Below are 20910 nucleotides of genomic sequence, written 5' to 3' on the forward strand. Positions count from 1 at the left end.
ACTGCATCCTGATAGTGCATTTGTCTGGAGGCCTGGACAGGTAAACCTTTCTGCTTTTTTGCACTAAAATGCCCAATATTTGGCATCTCTACATACGAAGACGTGCTGATAATAAGGATAGATAATATTTAATTAAACAAAAGTAGAGGCCAATAGGGGACAGATTCTCTACACGGAGGGTTCGTTTAGACTTGCTCTAATTTTCTGGTTACTTTCCAAACTCTTTAAGCTGAACTATTTCTCTAAATTAACTAAATCATTTGAAAAACAATTCTACGTGTTGCACCCAGGTCCAAATAGTTCCTCCATCAAGTTTTTCTTCCGGTTGCTCAAAGAAACTTCTGGACGTTTTGCAATCTTTTCGTTCTCGTTCCCGATCTCAATTTCTGGCAGTGAAAATTCTACATGACTAAGAGCGGAGTCGCATTGAAGCTTTAAACTTTTGCAGTTTTGGGCTTTATATAAGCTAGGGATTGGCCCAATTGCCGGGAGGCCTTGATGGAGGTTCTCTGTGGCGGCAGTGAATATGTAGCGTCTGCTGATCCTCGGGAGTAAAGGCCTCGTATGGCTGGTCTCAACGCTTATCAATGAGCCAACTTTATCTTTGATATTCAAATTTTCATGATGGTTCTTCTCACAAGTACTTGCGTCCCCCAGTCCCAAATCTTCGTCCATTAACAGCTGGTTTGGCCATTCTGTTAAGTGTTCTCTGTCTTGCTCTTTGGACTTGTGTCCATCTATGTCCACAAGGGCATTACTTTTCTCGTCCTGCAAAACTTCAATTGTCGGGGAGTCTAGAAACAAAAAAATACAAAAATCTAGTGGCAGTAAGAGGCAAAAATGTCTGGTTCCCAATCAAATCATAAAAACCGTTTCATACAAACTGTGAAAGTGTAAAATGCCAGTCAACCCCCCCCAAACTTTTTTATTCCTTAATAGTAAACTAGTGGTAAGTGACTGTATCCGGTCAAGCCCAAATGCGGCTATCCTCTGGACCTGTCGACCCATTATTGTATCAGAAATTGGGCCCAGCACACAGTGATTGCATAAAAATGGCTGCACCTGTCTGCGGGCCTCTCTGCTGTGGCCTATGGTGGTTGGAGAAACAGCTGAGCCAGTTTGATATTGCATTAACCTACCACAAGTTTCTTTGTTTCTGTAAAAGGGAATGTGTCAGCAGAAAATACCGTAAACTACTAGCCTGGGCCAGGGGGAGGCTAGTACTGACTGATGGCTCAGGAGGAGGCTAGTGGGGACTGGGAGCCTGTGTCCAACAGGGCCCAGGGGGAGGCTAGTGGTGACTGGGGGCCTGCGTGGTGGAGGCGGAGCTAGGGTGGAGGCGGAACTGGGGGTGGAGTCTCAAGGGGGCCCCGAAAATTTTGCCAGTATGGGGCCCCAAAATTCCTAGTGGCAGCCCTGGTCTCAAACATTACCATTGGCAATACACTATGCTGTCGTAGATTAAAATCTTGCAGGGCACGCAAGGTCCAACTGCCCATGTCAGCACATGTCCAGGCCTGTTTGAAGTTCACCAATGACCATCTGGATGATCCAGAGGAAGCATTGGAGAAGGTCATGTAGTCATATGAGACCAAAATAGAACTTTTGGTATCAACTCCACTCGCTGTGGTTGTAGGAAGAAGGATGAGTACAACCCCAAAAAACGGTATATAAAGAAGAACAAAAGGGATGGCACTTACTGTTCTGAAGTAGTAAGTGAGGACCCTTTGAAGCGCAGTTGGCGTGAAACAGCCGTTGTCCACCGTTCAGACATCTCTCCCGAGCCTATGCTTTTTATCCTATAATAATTTCACTACTTCCGAACAGTAAGTGCCATCCCTTTTGTTCTAAATATAACGTGACTATGCATGTTTTACTTTGGATTGAGCACCCGTTCTATGGGTAGTTGGCGTGCAGCCCAGGTGTGTGAAATTGTACCGCACTATAGTGCATATGAAGGTGGCAGCAGCGGTGCCGAATTGTTTTCTTGTTTTTTTGACAACCCCAAAGAACACCGTCCCAACCTTGAAGCATGGTGGGGGAAACATCATACTTTGGAGGTGCTTTTCTGCAAAGGGGACAGGATGACTCCACCGTACTGAAGGAAGGCTAGATGGGGCCATGTTTCGCAACATTTTTGGTCAACAACCTGCTTCCCTCCGTAAGAGCATTGAAGGTGGGTCATGGCTGGGTCTTCCAGCATGACAATGATCCAAAACACACAACCAGGGCAACTAAGGAATGGCTCCGTAAGAATCATGTCAAGGTCCTGGCGTGGCCTAGCCAGTCTCCAGACCTGAACTCAATAGAAAATCTTGGGAGGGAGCGTAAAGTCAACGTTGCCCAGTGACAGCCCCGAAACCTGAAAGATCTGGAGAAGATCTGTATGGAGGAGGGGGCCAAAATCCCTGCTGCAGTGTGTGCAAACCTGGTCAAGAGCTACAGGAAATGTCTGACCTCTGTAATTGCAAACAAAGGTTTCTGGACCAAATATTACGTTCTATTTTTCTATTATATCAAATACTTATTTCATGTAATAAAATGTAAATTAATTATAGAAAAATCATACAACGCGATTTTCTGGTTTTATTTTTAGATTCTGTCTCTCACTGGTGAAGTGTACCTACGATAAAAATTACAGACGTCTCCATTCTTTGTAGGTGGGAAAACTTGAAAAATGAACAGTGTGTCAAATATTTATTTTCCCCACTGTAGATTGTTCTGTGCGCAAGGACTATCATTGTTCTCGGCAGCACATACCCTAATTACACAGGACGATGTGCTGCTGAGAGCGATAACTCTTAAGCAAACTTAAGAATAATTTCACAGCACGTGCTAGCGTTCTCCTCGTTTCGTCGAGTGAGCGACAGCCCGTTTACACTGAAAGAATAATGTAAAGTGCTATAGAAATAAAATTATTATTATTATTATTATTATTATTATTGGGAAAACAATCGGGACTTGTTAAATAACAATTTGGGATTTTCGTCTTTGCACTGTCCCTCAAGTTTTCCTCCTGGAAATATATAAAAAGTTCATTCCTAACTGGGTGTCACTTTTTCTTGTCAATGGGACATTTCTTTACACAGTCTGACATTATCGGTATTGATCGGACAGTCAGTGGAAGGATGCGGCTTATCGATAAGGAGAATGTTCACAAGCAGCCGTCTCAGCGGCGGGGGTCAGAATTGAGATCATGGAGTCACATCTATTGATTTCCTAAGATGTCACATTGTGACCGACCGCGACTACGACAAGTCACAAGTGTTTCCATGATTTTTTTAATCTTCCATTCCTGGCTACATGTTGGACGCGACTCTCGTGGCACTGACCTTAATGCCTGTTGCATGGAATCTGTCTACGATTTGACTGTTTGTTTGTTTTTTTTCCCCTTTTTCGGATATCGGCACAACTGCAAGTTGCAAAAATGTGTTTTGATTGCGAAAATAACTGCTGTTATGTGACACCCGTCACAAAGTAGCCGTAATAAATTTCCAGGAGGCATAACAGAGGGGCGGCACAACCCGCGGTGCTAAGAAAAGATCCAGAACTGGTATTTCAGGTGGAACACAAGTAAAGTATTCACTTAAACAGAGACAAGAAGCTGGCGTTCCCCTGTAGGCACCATTGATGGTCGGATCTGGAGAAGAGGAGGCCGGGCTTTTCTCTGACACTCACCTTCGCCGCTCATCGGAGAATTACTGTCTTCTTCTGTAGCGCTCTCGTTTCCTGATTCAGAGCTCTGCAACAATATTCACGTTTGATACGGTATAAACGGAAAGGTCTGCGGCTAAGATGGAAAACCATATAATGTAGTCATCGCTAGTGACATTAGCTTTTCACATTGCCCTAAAGACCCTCGATAATGTGCAGCCTTTAAGGGGGTTTTCTGGTCATAAAATATTTATGGTATCAATGTCTGATAGATACTGCTCAGACAAGTCTCATAGAGGTGAAAGGAGCGATCACACGCAGCCATCTCTCCATTCATTCTCTTACAGCGGCCTCTGCACCAGGCGGGGTGGCGGTCAGGGGACCCCTGTTCTGTTCTGTCACCCACTTCTATCAGACATTTATAGAACATCCTGTAAGAGGTGCGCCATTTGTTAGTTCGTCCTCCTTATAATTCAAGACTGGACAGTATGGCTGGCACCCTGACCGGAGAAATCGCTGCACTCAGTAGGACCTGGTACACCTGCCCTAAGCAACTGCCACTCCTCGCTCGGCCGTTTCCCTCTCTGCCACCGGTTCTCCTCCCTTTCCTCTACAGGCCTTGCTTCACTATCTCCTTCACTCTCGTGGTCGGATGGTCTACCATGCCCCAGGGCCGTTGCAGAGGCTATCTCCCCTCCTGTGCCCTAGCCTGAGCCGGCAGACGACACTTATGTACGTGTGTTTCGCTGACTTATAACACTGTAGATGCTAGGCACTTTACTTTCTCTTTACTACTGACCCTGGGTGAAGCCGGCCTTTATATCTTCTGACACAATGGATTATGACTCTTCCCCACAAGCACGGCCTCACCCGTCTGAGTTACGTGCCACACTCTTCACCAATCAGTTTGATGCACTTTCTCATTATGAACCCCAGCTTTATTACCCTGACGGACATTGTCAGACTGGGTTGGCAAGGCCCACCAGTAACATTGATTCTTGGGGCCTACTGTTCAGCCTAGTGTACAAATTTACTTTTGCTTCTATGTAATATTAATTTGGCTAGCTTGCTTTATGAATTACTAGATTATTCATTTTCCTGCAAATTATGAAACAAGTGTAATAGCTCTATTCATTAACACTCCTTCACAGGGGCCCACCGGTGGATTTTCCTGTCCTCCTGTGGGCCAGTCCGAGCCTGCTGACGGATGTTACAGAGCCTCGTTCGCTCTCAAACTGACCGCATCCTTTCGGTCAAACACACTTCCCAATCACTCTTAAAAACATCGTTCACACGCACAATATAAATGCAGCCGAAGAAATATAATAAGTGTCCAAGAAAGGGAGATATGCCCAAGAGAAGTATAGCCAACATGGCCAGGCACAATATAAATGAACAACAGCGTTAGTGATGACGGAACGTGAGAATTGTCTCTTGCAAGAGGGTCTTGCCACAAGACCTGTGCATAGGTTTAAGAATGTTTAAGATCAGAATATCCCATTAACTAATAAAGCCCAAATCCACTCCTGATCTAAAAATTCCAGTGCGATGGTAGTCTACCCCAATATCGCTCTTCCTCTCGGATTACACTCAGGAAGCTAAGATACGAGGAGTTGTTGTTTAGGGTACTAACGTTAGAAAGATGGTTTAGCTATCACTGTGTCTAATGCCGCATTGACATATAAGGGGTAACGTTTCTCCTTGTGGAGAATGACAAGCCCGGCTTGGCATGTCAGAGTGAGGAGACTTATAATCCATGCATGCTCCTCTGGAAAATTAAACATGCAAATTGTCTCTTTAGAAAGGAAGAGGACTTCTCTAGTGCCTCTAGTCAGATTTTAAGAGATCATTGAGCCAGATGTGAATGGTACAAATGATCACGGGGCATCAAGCTGCTCCCAAAATATGTCTCCAAGGTTTTGAGCACCAAATGGGTGGCTAACAATTTTTTAATCAGTGATAGAACTGTTTTTCTCATCAGGATTGCAAATTTTCTAGAAAAAAAGAGGTCAGAGCTTTCCTAAAGGCTTTTTTTGTGATCACAGCTCTGACTCCCACCGATGAAGCATTTTCAGGGTGAATTGACAGCAGGAATCATAGCCTGGGCTGAAGCAAATTCCTTCTTTAGTTTTTTTGAAATTCTCCAGGGCCTTAGTCGGTCATTCTGAGATTCTTTAGGATTTCTCCCAGTATAAGTCAAGAGAAGAAGTGGCGGATGAACTGTGAATAGTAAACTGCAAAATTCTAGAAAAGGCAGGGTTCGCAATAAAACCACAGATACAACGTAACACCAAAACACATCACAAGAATATGCCATAACTTATATACCCCCGATTCCCCCCCCCCGTTTCATAAAATTCAGGGAACAGATGCAGATTCGGGGTTTGAAAATCAGGCTCAGATTCAGGGTTCACAAGGAAACAGGGTACTCTGTATACAGACTTGGGTTTAGAGTGCAGCAGACATAATCCAGAAACAAAGCTAATGCAGAGCCGCAAAAGTAATGGCAGGAAGTGAGCTCGGTGTGGGGCTGAATCACAGACCGCACACTGCACACTGGGGCGAGGTCATCTCACTACAATGGGCAAAAGAAGAGGAAGTTGTTCAGGTACTCTACTACACAATGGCTGAGGAAATCACAGAAAGGCCACGTTCACACGTTCAGTATTCGGTCAGTATTTCACATCAGTATTCAGCCAAAACCAGGAGTGGAACAATCAGAATTGAAGTGTAGTACAAACATAAGCATCACTTCTGTATTTTTCACCCAATCCTAATTTAGGCTTACAAATACTAATGAAAAATACTGACCAAATACTGAATGTGTGAATGTGGCCAAAAAGTCATCTAAAAATGTCAGAAAAACAGCAGTATGAAAGGTAAGGCCATATTCTAATAACAGCCACCTTGTGCACTGAATGGTGTCTTTCGCTCATCACACTTTGTATACGATCAGACTGCAGGTTCCCCTTGGAGTAAATTTTGGGAGCAATCCTAGCCCTATAGAGACGATCAAACCGCTCAGAAATTGGGGGCAAGGCAATAGATATTTATTCTTGACACTTAATTCCACGGTAATGAATACAAAGTCATAGACTTTGATTAATCAAAGTTTTTTTAAGCAGAATTCTGATGTACAAAGCTTTGAAAAGTGGCAAACGTTTTGTACAACGTGAGGCTTTCATGTGAGTTTTCACGCCATTTTTGCCAAGCTTCGATAGGGTGTAATGAACCCACTTGTCAAATTCGTGACGAGCGGAGGTGTTCCTTACGTCCGTGACTTTGCGCACCAATTCGCGCCTTGCCATATTCAGTAAGAGGAGTGCGCCTTTTAATACATCTGGCACCTCGCACTCCACTCTTCACCCTCATCAGGACCAGCATGAAAAAAGTCTTGGTGAATCAAGGCCTAACGTGTAGCCTGCAGCTATTCCTCGATGTGTAGGAGAGAGAAGGCTTCAGTCACAGACACGAGACACACACAACCATGGAGAAGAAGCACCAGGCGAGAGGTTAATGACACGACGGTTTTGGACAGACCTTTAGATGACGTAGAATTACATTTTCTCTTCATTACAAGTGACTACAGAAGTCAGTGGATTGGTCACCAGGTGGCACCTCACCATTCCTGAAGATATGTACAATCCCTAGAGCAAAATCCGCAGTGAAATGGGATACTCATTGACCCTGACCTGGGTCTCATTTCTAAAAATGACTCCGCTTAGGCTAAACTGAAGTTTTAGTCAACCCTGGGACCCCGTGGCGTTCACCCTTCACCCAACTCCCCTGCGATATCTCTGAAGTACAGTCAGACAAGCTGAGGTCAGGGCAGGTGGAGTTCTAACAATACAGTGGTCATGCAGAAGATCAGAGTTGGCGAGGTTCACTCTAAGTTGGAGGAAAGGTCAGGGCAGGCGGCAGACAAAAATCACAGTTGGAAATTGGAAGTCAACACTGAATCTTTGCACACAACAGAACTATAAATGCTTATAACTCAGAAAACGAGCATTGGGGAGCGTCCCTCTAGTGTTTTGAGTCTAATTCCATCCCACAGTTAAAATCTACAAAGATTTCCATAAAAGCTGAAAATAACATTTTCACTGATTATGGAATTTCTAGGCATTTCAAGTGATTTTAGGGGGGTGATTAGAAAAAAATGTCCAAGGTCTGTGCAGCCTATGTGTATTGATGTTTCTCCAAAAAAACAAAAAGCAGAGATCTTGAAAATGGTATGAAATGAAGGGATATATACTGTATTGCATCTAACACATTGAAAATCTGCAGAACGTGTCGTTATAAAGTTATACTCTTGGTATGTTATTTACTTTGTCTTGGAGATCGGCGTAATGGTCATTTTCGTCGGTATCCGTCTGTTTTGGTGTAAGCGCCTCGCTCTCCGTCTGCATGCTCCTAGTGAAAGTAAATCCTGCAAAACCAAATGGTACAAGTCAGTGATTCTGTACGAAGTGGCAGCGGCAGGGCTCCAGAGCTGTACTCCAGTGATGTACTTCAGAGCTGTGCTCCGGAGTTGTGCTCCAGAGCTGTACTCCGGACTTGTGCTCCAGAGCTGTACTCCGGACTTGTGCTCCAGAGCTGTACTCCGGAGTTGTGCTCCAGTGCTGTGCTCCAGTGCTGTACTCCGGAGTTGTGCTCCAGTGCTGTGCTCCAGTGCTGTACTCCGGAGTTGTACTCCGGAGTTGTGCTCCAGAGCTGTACTCCGGAGTTGTGCTCCAGAGCTGTACTCCGGACTTGTGCTCCAGAGCTGTACTCCGGAGTTGTGCTCCAGAGCTGTACTCCGGAGCTGTGCTCCAGAGCTGTACTCCGGAGCTGTGCTCCAGTGCTGTGCTCCAGTGCTGTGCTCCAGAGCTGTGCTCCAGTGCTGTGCTCCGGAGTTGTGCTCCAGAGCTGTACTCCGGAGTTGTACTCCGGAGTTGTGCTCCAGAGCTGTACTCCAGTGCTGTGCTCCGGAGTTGTGCTCAGCTGGGGTACAGCACGCAAGCATCCCATAAGCAAAGCATCACAGAAGATAAGCATCCAGCAAAACGGCAGTTATACATGGCAGTTAGTCAGGGCAGGAGTCAGGTAACCCACACCTTGCCTTCCCCTTTAACCATGTGCTTTTTTTTTATCCTCCTGTGTTCCCTTGCCATCCACATTCATCACCCTATCCCCCCTCCATCACGACTCATACACATCAGCCCCTCTATACTTCCCTCTCCCATGTACAGCTCCCACACACTCCTCACCTTCCTGAGAAACCTCAGCCCATCTTGCCCAAACACATCGCAGAAAAAAACTACTTACAATTCCAACAACTATTGGCTCTTTATCTTCCTTCTCCTACTGATTTCAGGGGACATCTCCCCCAACCCTGGTCCACCATCCCCCAACCTCGACCCCTACCCTACCTCATATCGAAACCACAATAATCTGATTAACATTACTTGCACTCCCTCATCTCAATCTTTTAATTGTGCCCTCTGGAATCCACGGTCTGCTTGTAACAAGCTTCCTTTCCTACACAACTACTTTCTGAACAACTCTCTTAATCTGTTGGCCCTCACTGAAACCTGGATTCAGGATTCTGACACTGTCTCTCCTGCTGCCATTTCCTACGGTGGCTTACAATTCTCTCACTCCCCGAGACCCACAAACAGACCTGGTGGTGGAGTTGGCATACTCCTGTCCCCACAATGCACTTTCCAGGTCATCCCCCCAGTCCCATCACTCTTATTCCCTTCTTTTGAGGTCCACACCATCAGGCTCTTCCGTCCCCTCTCCCTCAGGGTAGCGGTCATATACCGGCCCCCAGGCTCACCCACCCTCTTCCTTGACCACTTTTCAGCCTGGCTGCCACACTTCATGTCCTCAGAACTACCAACCCTCATCCTGGGAGACTTCAACATCCCCATTAACAGCTCTAATTCCACATCTGCATCCCAGCTTCTATCACTAACCACCTCTCTAGGCCTCTCACAGCTTTCAACCTCTGAGACACATAAGGACGGTAACACCCTTGATCTGGTCTTCTGCCGGCTCTGTTCAATCTCCCACCTAAACAACTCACCGCTTCCACTCTCTGACCACAACATTCTCTCCTTCACGCTCACAAATCCTCGCCCACCCCAGCTCATTCCTACCTACCACACAGTCAGAAATCTACAAGCTATTAACCCTCAGACACTTTCAGATTCCCTACACTCATCTCTGTCCCCAATCTCCTCTCTTTCCTGTCCTAATCTGGCTGTTCATCACTACAATGACACTCTTAGAAGCACCCTTGACCAAGTAGCTCCCCTCACCCTCAGAACCTCCAAACACAGAGTAAAAGAGCCCTGGCTCACATCGCAAACTCAACTTCTCCAGCGATGCTCCAGGAGTGCTGAACGCCTATGGAGAAAAACCCGCACACCAGAAGACTTCATCCACTTCAAATTTATGTTAAGAACCTATAACGCTGCCCTTCACCTTGCCAAACAGACCTACTTCACCACCCTGATCTCCTCACTAGCCAACAACCCCAAGAAACTTTTTGACACTTTTCACTCCCTCCTCAGGCCAAAAGCACAAGCCCCTATCACAGACATTTGTGCTGATGACCTGGCCTCCCACTTTACAGAAAAAATAGATAATATCCGTCAAGAAATCTGCTCCCAACCACCAAGTGCTGTGACTCCCATCCCTTCCTACATCTCCCCTGGCTCACTCTCCACATTTGATCCCATAACAGAAGAAGAAGTCTCCAGACTCCTCTCTTCTTCTCGTCCGACTACATGCACTACCGACCCCATTCCCTCACATCTCCTCCAGTCTCTCTCTCCAGTCGTCACAACCCACCTAACTACAATCTTTAATCTCTCCCTCTCCTCGGGCATTTTCCCATCCTCCTTCAAACACGCCATCGTTACTCCACTACTAAAGAAACCTGCTCTCGACCCATCCTGCACAAACAACTACAGACCAGTCTCCAATCTCCCCTTCATCTCTAAACTTTTGGAACGCCTAGTTTACTCCCGCCTTACCCGTTACCTCTCCATTCACTCCCTTCTAGACCCTTCACAGTCCGGCTTCCGCCCCCTACATTCGACTGAAACTGCACTCATCAAAGTGACCAATGACCTTCTGACAGCAAAACGTAACGGTGACCACTCTCTGCTCATTCTTCTTGACCTATCTGCAGCTTTCGATACTGTTGACCACCATCTCCTACTCTCTAGGCTCCAGTCACTAGGCATTAAGGACACTGCACTCTCCTGGTTCTCTTCCTATCTCTCTGACCGCTCCTTCAGTGTTTTGTTCTCTGGCTCCACGTCATCTCCTCTTCCTCTTGCTGTCGGGGTACCTCAGGGCTCAGTCCTTGGCCCCCTTCTTTTCTCTCTCTACACGGCCCCAATTGGACAGACCATCAGCAGATTTGGCTTTCAGTACCATCTTTATGCTGATGACACACAACTATACACGTCTTCCCCCGACCTTACCCCCGCTGTACTACAGAACGCCAGTGACTGTCTGTCCGCAGTCTCCAATATCATGTCCGCTCTCTATCTGAAACTCAACCTCTCCAAAACTGAACTTCTTCTGCTCCCGCCGTCTACTAACCTCCCTAAATCTGACATTTCCTTCTCCGTGGGTGGTACCACAATAACGCCCCGGCAGCAGGTGCGCTGTCTGGGTGTTATGTTTGACACCAATCTCTCCTTTACATCCCATATACAATCCCTTGCCCGCTCTTGCCGCTTACACCTAAAGAACATCTCTAGAATCCGCCCTTTTCTCACTATGGAAACAACAAAAACCCTCACTGTTGCATTGATCCACTCTCGCCTGGATTACTGCAACGCTCTATTAATTGGCCTCCCCGTCACTCGACTATCCCCTCTCCAGTCCATACTCAATGCAGCAGCCAGGATCGTCCATCTGGGTAATCGGTACTCGGACGCGTCCGCTCTTCGCCAGTCCTTACATTGGCTGCCCATTCATTATAGGATCCAATTCAAAGTACTTGTTCTCACCCACAAAGCTCTCCACAGTGCGGCACCCCCTTACATCTCTTCTCTCATTTCTGTCTATCGGCCTAGCCGATCGCTGCGCTCTGCAAACGACTTTCGACTAACCTCTGCACTAATCCGTACCTCCCACTCCCGACTCCAAGACTTCTCCCGTGCTGCTCCTATCCTCTGGAATGCTCTACCCCAAGAAATCAGGACTATCCACAATTTGCATAGTTTTAGGCGCTCCCTCAAAACACACCTGTTCAGAGCGGCCTATCACATTCACTAATCAAAGTCATTCTCTGTGTAAGTGTGCGTGCGTAGCCCATTCACTATCTCCATCCATCCTTCACTCCTGCAAGATGGCTGGACCTTCATTGTAAATACACCATTGTAAATACACACCTGTACTCTGTATCTCCCTCACCTCATTGTAGATTGTAAGCTCTCACGAGCAGGGTCGTCTTATTTCGTCTTATTTTGCTTTAATTATTGTATTGTTAGCGTTGTTACTTATGACTTGTGTTTTGAAACTGTTAAACTGTAAAGCGCTGCGGGATATATTTTGGCGCTATATAAATAAAGATTATTATTATTATTATTATTATTGTGCTCCAGAGCTGTACTCCAGTGTTGCGCTCCGGAGTTGTGCTCCAGAGGTGTACTCCAGTGCTGTGCTCCAGAGTTGTGTTCCAGAGCTGTACTCCAGTGTTGTACTCCGGAGTTGTGCTCCAGAGCTGTACTCCAGTGCTGTGCTCCGGAGTTGTGCTCCAGAGCTGTACTCCAGAGCTCCAAAGCTGTGCTCCGGAGCTGTACTTCCTCCTCTAAGTGAGAACAGTGATGTAAATTAGAAAGCAGAACTTTCTGGCCATGGTAGATTCGAGGAAACAGAAATCATACCTGATGTCTTTCCTATATACTCTCTGTTTTTCTTTACATGGATTTTGGAGCTGATTTTGCTCCAGAATCAACATCAAAAACCGCTTCCATTACTCTTTGAACAAGTTTCCTATTGATTTAAAGGGGAAAATTGCACTGCTGTTCACATAGCAAGTTTATCTCTGATGTAGTTTTAAAATCTGCACCTTGGAAAAAAAAAAAAAAAGAAGTGACGCGACAACGATTTGCAGTTGATACCGAAGTCAAAAGGCTGCAAAAGCTGCAAAAAAAAAAGTGTCAGAACTGAAAACCACATTAAAAAAATACATGGATTTTAGTTGTAGCCCATGATGGATTTTTTCTTCTGAAAATCACAGATCGTAAATGGGGTCCGTCGACAATCGAATACGAATGGGATTCGGTCCTGATCCAACCGGCAGGGAAGCCTTACCTCCAATGATGGCCACTGCAGTCCATCCAGTGGCACCACCCCATCAGGGTCTGTGGCGCCCCCTTTCTGTAGTGACACGTAATACACCCTGTGTGACCTCACCGATGACTATCTAAGGTTGGAAATGTTGGATTCCTTTTCCCGGGTGACACGCAGAGGTGTTACCTATAAGTGAGCGGATCCGAGGGTCGATGACCTCACTCCATCTGTGTGATGAGCAATCTCCATACTTTGTATAGTGCTCCTATACTATGTGTCTTCATGGGGGTGTGTAATACTGCTGGCGTCCATGATTATATAGATGGCAGCTGCCAGACGTATCGGACCACCGCTGAATCAGACCAACCAGTCTGATGCAGATCGGACCCTCTGGCATCCCCCATAAAATATCTAAGGTTCCTGGGGGTCCATCCCATATACACGGAGTGCCTACAGGTCTGTCACACGGACCCATTGCCAGAAACAGTGCAAACAGGGCCTGAGCATTCATAACTCACACCTACCTCCCTGACCACCCAGGCCGCCATATTTCCATATGTTTCTTGGCATTCGATGGGCATAGATGTTTTTTATGTGGAGCTCTCTCTCCTTCTCCTTAAAATAAAGGAAAATATGAATTAAAAGTTACCGTACGTTTCATTATGATATATTCCTAAATTATGTGGCGGGATAATGGGCCTTCATGATCCGACCTGGTGGTGAGCCGGAGGTGGGCCAGGGCTTCTGCTTCGACAGATCACATCATGGAGGGATGGCTATAACAGAGGAATGCAGGAAGAGCAGCTTTCTGTATTGCATTCTTAGGAGTTTTTTTTTAGAAAATGGAGAATAGGAAGGTAAGAAAATGGCTCCTTGGTGATAATCTGCTTGTCTATCACTCATGAGTCAGTACGTGCTCGCTGCATGTATTTCCACAGTCTGGGCACCGATAATGTGTTCATTAGGAGTTGGCAAATAAATAGATGACATTATGAGTGGTGCATGTGGAGGAGGTGTCAGTCAGAGTGGCCATTATTGCCGTGTGTCTGACTGCGCCAACGAGTTAGTATTCATAAGAGATCACGATCACCACAATACACGGCAATACTATGGTGGTAGTGCAGTGTATAATATACCGTAGGTAAAGGTTTCAGTCCCTAAGGGAACTCGCTTGTGAAAGTGCCCAAACTAATACAATATAAAAGTAGTAATCCCGAAATGAAAAACAAAAAGATCAATATGCCAGGATTGGGAGGTTTTATGGTTGCTACATTTCCTCCAAATATGCAATTAAATGTGATCAAAATGTTGTAAGTTCCCACAAATTTTAGCAATAAAAACTGCCGGATAAAGGGCAAAAAAAGTCCTCACATAATACCATCAATGGAAAATAAAAAATAATGAAGAGATCTCAGAAAATAGACTGCACAATGGAGGCATTATTATATAGAGGCACAGTGAGAGGCATTAATATATGGGGGTATTATTATAAGGGGGCACAATGGGGGTATTATTATATAGAGGCACAGTGAGAGGCATTAATATATGGAGGCACAATGGGGGCATTATTATAAGGGGGCACAATGGAGGCATTATTATATAGAGGCAAAGTGAGAGGCATTATTATATGGAGGCACAATGGGGGCATTCTTATAAGGGGGCACAATGGGGGGCATGATTATAAGGAGGCACAATGGGGGTATTATTATATAGAGGCAAAGTGAGAGACATTATTATATGGAGGCACAATGGGGGGCATGATTATAAGGAGGCACAATGGAGGCATTATTATATAGAGGCAAAGTGAGAGGCATTATTATATGGAGGCACAATGGGGGCATTCTTATAAGGGGGCACAATGGGGGTATTATATGGAGGCAAAATGTAGGGCATTATTATATAGAGGCACAGTGAGAGACATTATTATATGGAGGCACAATGGAGGGCATGATTATAAGGAGGCACAATGGGGGTATTATTATATGGAGGCACAATGGAGGGCATGATTATAAGGAGGCACAATGGGGGTATTATTATATAGAGGCACAGTGAGAGGCATTATTAGGGCTCACACCCACTTGTGAGAGATACGGACAAGTGCAATCCGTTAAAAAAAGCGGACCAATGTTATTCAATAGGTGACATCTCATTTGCGATTTTTTTTCTCAGCTGAAATAGGACTGAGAAAAAAAATTGCAGCATGCTGCGTATTGCTGCATATTTCGGATGAGACTCGCCAATGCAAATCAATGGGTGCGAGAAAAAAATCACACAGCATACGGACGATCCGTATGCCGTCTGTTTTTTACGGATACATTACCATTCTGTGTCATAGAACACTGTAAATGACTGTAGAAAAATAGTTGCAGAGAAAAAAAACGCATTGCATATGCATGTCATACAGATGCTATGTGAGAAAAATCACATTGTATCGCATGACACTCATATATGACACTCGTGAGTTTTTTTTCATTCCGGAAATCGGATCTTTTTTTTCTCGCAAGTGGGTATGAGCGCTTATAAGAAAGTACAATGGGGGCCATTAGACTGAGGACATTTCCAGAGTGCTCTTGTTGCCCCTCAGGAGCACGTTTCAGGGAGACCTGTACAATGTGTGCAGGCCCAGGGAGCAGGAAACCGCGGCAGAGACCGGAGCAGAAAGAACAGAGCGGCCGTGGTGGTGAGCATGTCAGTGTCCTTGTTATATACAGCTGAATATAAGAGCCGCAATTTCCTTCCACCACTGTTCAGTTCACTGTTCTTTTTGCTTTCCTAATGACTCACAATCCAGAAACGACAGTGGCTGGATAAAAGATGCAAGAGTCTGTCTGGATCCCAGAAAATCACTCAGCTTTTATGCACGCACACTGATTACAAGCAGACAGGTCACAGGTGAGGATGTTACCTTTAGTAGCCATGCAAACCCATTTGTGACAACTTCTGTGCATGTTATCAGGCCAAAATCACCAGGGTGTGTGAACTTTTGATCAGGGTCATTTGGATATTTTGGGTTGTCATTATGATTTCAAAAGAGAAAACACAGTAGTCTGACAATAAATGGCTTCACCCAACCACTAACCATGAGTGGAGGAAAAGTTTTGGTGTTATTATTCATATTCTCTGAAAAAAGGCCAAGAAAGTAAAAATTCTGCCGGGGTGTGTAAACTTTTGAGCACAATTGTATGGTCTTTATGAGATTACCCCTTTAACCTTTTTGCACCATAAATATTATGTTTTTTTTGCTCATCGTGAGAAAAAAAAACACTAAAGTTTTGGAGTGATTCTCATTTGCAGCGAGGCACAGAGGGGCATAATGTGACCACATTTTAGGGTCTGTGTTGTCACGCCCAATGCTGTACTGTGTGAGGTCTGCAGCGAGACCACCAGCCCCCTATGTCACCTTCATCTTCTGCTGCAGTAGTATAATTTGCTCCTGCAGTTTCCTCGCCATGTCCTGCGCCTCGGACCCCTTGTTACGTTGTAGGGCCAGCTGCCGGTCGTAGAGGCGCATCGTGAGGTGGAGTTGTTTCTCCAGGACCTGTAAGCAGAGGAGGAATAAATGAGAGGAGATGTGGAGTTTCTATTTATGTACGCAATCACTGTCACTATCTCTGTAGATGTAGAAACATCTTTGGGCCATTGGCACATGGACCATGTGGACTTGTACTTGTGGGTCGTAAGCATCTACACTTTAGCCCTCCATTACTCCCGCCTATTGACCTGGACCACAAAGGGGTGTGACTCATGTGTATTTGCATACATTTTGCATAATATTTGCATATTTTAAGGTTTTTCCCCAGTGGAGCAGGAAATGGGCATATTAGGCCCGTAAGTTAGGTTCCTTAATTTCCCTTAGGTTCCTTAATTTCGGTTTTCGGATGTGAGTTATGCTGCTGCTAAATAAACCTAAATTTGCGCAAAAGCCAAGGAGAGCTGCAGTGTAAAGCATGGGGAAAAACAGAACAGTAACCTCAAGCTGTGTTGTGACACAAGGTTTCAGACCCACTCTAGACTGCCGTCAGATTAGAACTCACAGTCCTTTACTACTGATATATTGTAAATCCTAGATTTTTATTTTACATTTTTGAATGAAATCTGCAAATATAAGACTTACTTAAAATAAAAAAACACAGCCTTAGTTCCATGTTAAACGCATTACTATATGAGGCCCCCACAGACCCGGCCCCTCTATGCACACAACACTACATGAACCTGTGGGTGGTCTTCTATGGATCTCATGGAAGAAAACCAGAGGAGAAAATATTCTACATATCGAGAGGAGGGATGCAATTTGTTTTATCGGGGGCAGGAAGGCACGAGGCAGAGGTATGAGGTTGGCACTTACATGGGGCACAATGTTGGTACTTATTACGGGGGGATGTGTCAAGCAGTTAAGCGGCCGACAACCATAGAGGTCTGCTGCAGACCCCAGGTTGTCATGCCAACCCATCGGGGACCCACGGTCATGTGACACTGGCGCCGATGGGCGGGATTGACGCGCTTCTGGCGCAATCACATTAACTGCTGCTGTCAGAGATCGACAGCGGCATTTAACATGTTAACAGCCGCGGGTGGATCGCGATTCCAGCTGTTAGGGGCACATGTCAGCTGTTCAAAACAGCTGACATGTGCCGGGAAAGATGTGGGCTCAGCGCCACAGCCCACATCAAAGGGAGAGACAACATGCACAGTACATGTATGTCACATGTCGTGAAGGGGTTAAAAACAAAATCTGAAATCTTGCAGTTTTCACTCTGACCACAGGGGATTTTTTTTTTGCAGACAAACACTTTCTGTCCTTTCAGGGAGGGTTTTCAACAGTTTCCATATCATCAGAGGCAGGATTACGATGACAGGTAACATCTTACAATAGGTGATGTTACAGCTCTCCTCCTCCTCCCTTCACAATTTATCCTTCCTTTGCACACGCTCATTAGATGCTTCAATACAAAGGATAGTGTCGGGATCTGATCATGGCTGCTAATATAAATGTGTATTTCCTGAAACAACAAGAAGTTCAAGTCTAAAAAGCCCCAGTGGTCGATCTGAAAATTGCAAGAATTATGTTTTGTTTTTTTCACTTTTAATACAGATTGTGATAAGGAAGAAAAAAAACCAAAATTGTCAAAAATGTAAAAAAAAAAAAAATTTTAACAAAAACCTGGTTTAAAAAAATAAGGTAATTTTCTGATAATAGCTTCCATTTAAAATAGGGAATACCTGGCTTCCTTATTCTTTAAACAGCACCACTCCTGTCGACAGGTTATGACTGGTACTGCAGCTCACCTCGAGTGAAGTGACGAGTGCAGAGCTGTAATGCCACAATCAGCCTGTAGACAGCGTGGTGCTGTTTTAAGAATAAGGTAATTGACATATTTTTAGTTTCCTGGACAACCCCTCTAATTTTCTGATCTACTAGATCCTAAGCCTTAGGGGGTCTATCCTTGGGACAGATTCCCTTTCTGGATAGGGGTTTACCTTAACTTTGTTGCTATCAATTTCCTTCTTAATCAGAAGGCTGGATAGCTTCTGGTTGAGCTCTTCTCTCTCGGCGAGGTTCTTGTCTTCGGAGAGTCTCTGTAACCTCAGTAAATGATCCTTTGCTTTGAGCAGTTCACTCTCCGCCATTCTCAGCTTTACGGATAGACCGCGCTCGCTCTGCTGCGTGGATCTCAGGTTCTCTCTCAGCATCCTCACTTCTTTACCGTGCTGGGATATAAGATGGTGTATACCGCCCTCTGAGCTTTCGTACTTGTCCAGCGCCTTTATGTGCCGGTACTGGACACGGGTCAGTAGCTTGTTCTCTCGGTTTACTTCCTCCAGGGTGCGCTGGACGTCACACAGTTGGTCATTTAGTTCTTTAATTTTGCGAACTTTTGCTGATAGGATGCGCCGTGTGACATTGCCTTCATCCTTATGGGTGAGGAGTGGCGGGTGTTGCGGCTTCATTGATGACCGCTTCCATGGCGGTGGCTTCCTCCATGAAAATACTTTGTCTGCAAATCACAAAAATTAGTGTTTAATTAGATGAATAAAGGAGCAGTCCAAAAAAACTAATATGCGGTGTTAAGCAGGGGCGGGACATGACACAGGAAGTTGTTATTTTATGCTCCTCATGTGCCATGCTCCACCCCCGCAGGTCTGTTTACAAGAAGACTAAGCTTCGGGTCCCTTATTTCAGGGGGAATTTCAGATGAAAATTCCAATTTGGGGAGCACAACTTTCGGCAATTCAATTGCTTTCATAATCCTTTAACTGGATGTCAGCGGCACTAGATAAAGGGGCTATTTTGGTATAGATGGATATTACACAGGTGGTCCCCTGCTCTGAAGTTCCCAGAATAATACCAATGCCAAAACAGAGAGCTGCTCCTGTTCTGAAGGAGTTGAAGCATCCTTGTATACAAGGCTGGCCATTCACCTAGGGAACCCCTGCGTGGCTGGCCCTGTCTCCGATGGGGTGCCAGAAGTGGGACTCTGCCCCCGTGGCTGCTTTTTTGAAAGGTTGTCACTGATGAGTGAACTGCGTACATGTGGATGCCATCGGGAGCTGATAATATCCAATCAGATCACGTGGGGGGTGTCGGACCCTCATCAACCTGATATTGATGAATTATACTAAGAATATGCCATCGGTATCAAAGCTCTGGGCATTCAGCCTTTACTTTTCATTTTGCTACAAATCCATAAAAAAACCTTTTGCCACAACTTTATATCTATGGATCTACATCTATAATTATGGTATATACATTTATTGTACTGGTTGTTAGAATTTTACCAATTTTGTGCTAATTTTTTGTTTTGATTTTGAACTTATATCAAGTTAGGTTTATTTATTGTAAGAAATGTGCAGAAGGGGGAGATACAATTTTTGCACCAATGGATGGAACAAGTTATAAAGAATGTATGTCGTTTGACTTACCAACTTTCGAAAATGTTTGACATGTCTTGTTCTTTGTTATTGCTGCCGTATTTTCTTGCGCTTTTTGTGCCTCATTTACACTTTCTGATGTCTTGGAGTTTTTGCTGGGGGATTGGTCGCTGCTGCTTGTCTTGCTCCTGGGGGATCGGTCACTGCTGCTTGTCTTGCTCCTGGGGGATCGGTCACTGCTGCTGCTTGTCTTGCTCCTGGGTGATCTGTCACTGCTGCTGCTTGTCTTGCTCCTGGGTGATCTGTCACTGCTGCTGCTTGTCTTGCTCCTGGGGGATTGGTCTCTGCTGCTTGTCTTACTCCTGGGTGATTTGTCACTGCTGCTGCTTGTCTTGCTTCTGGGTGATTTGTCACTGCTGCTGCTTGTCTTGCTCCTGGGTGATCGGTCTCTGCTGCTTGTCTTTTTCCTGGGTGATCTGTCACTGCTGCTTGTCTTTTTCCTGGGTGATCTGTCACTGCTGCTTGTCTTGCTCTTGGGGGATCGGTCGCTGGGGCTTGTGCTGTTGCTGTCACTGCTGGGACTGTGGTTCGGGTCATTAATGTTTCTGAAGGACCTCTGCTCAGGGTCTGTCGAAGGTTCCTGCCTCCATTTCCTGTTTTCATCTGGAACTTTAAAACTCATTCTAAGGATAGAAAAAAAATCTGACTTTTTTTTGTAGAAACGATCCGGTTCGGAAAAATTAGATCACAACCGTCAAGGTCCTGAAAAAAAAAAAGCTCAGATCAATGTTGGCTTTACGATAAAACGTTGCACATTGTGGAACCTGGACACATTTGCGGAACACTTTGTGACTTTTTTGCCCATTTGCACCTTTTCAAAGATGGCGGCATTTAGCGGAAGGGCGTGCAGGGTTACTGTAGCTGACGCTCAGAGCTTCTGCTCCTGGTTCTAACAGCTCTCTCTGTTCTCCCTGTCCTTTAGTGTTTGGCCTGACTCATTCGCCCATTTTCTCTGCTTTCCATCAGTGTTCTGGATCAGGTTTTCACCACAGTGTGGTCAGTATGTCAGTTTTCACCATCGGTGTT

The 20910-nt window shown here is 45.2% G+C and overlaps 1 protein-coding gene across 1 annotated transcript; it reads right to left on the bottom strand.

Moving 5' to 3' along the window:
• Positions 1-234: 234 nt before the first annotated feature.
• LCA5L (lebercilin LCA5 like) lies at positions 235-20573 on the bottom strand. The gene is given in 7 exon segments (XM_073584731.1): positions 235-794; positions 3679-3742; positions 7980-8080; positions 13479-13569; positions 16355-16492; positions 18433-18950; positions 19876-20573. Coding segments are annotated over 7 exon segments (2103 nt in total). The 5' UTR covers positions 20507-20573.
• Between the last annotated feature and the right edge of the window lie 337 nt (positions 20574-20910).

Source organism: Dendrobates tinctorius, unplaced genomic scaffold (assembly GCF_039654945.1).
Source record: "Dendrobates tinctorius isolate UK_male_01 unplaced genomic scaffold, ASM3965494v1 ptg000084l, whole genome shotgun sequence".
In the NCBI taxonomy this organism is placed as follows: Eukaryota; Metazoa; Chordata; class Amphibia; order Anura; family Dendrobatidae; genus Dendrobates; species Dendrobates tinctorius.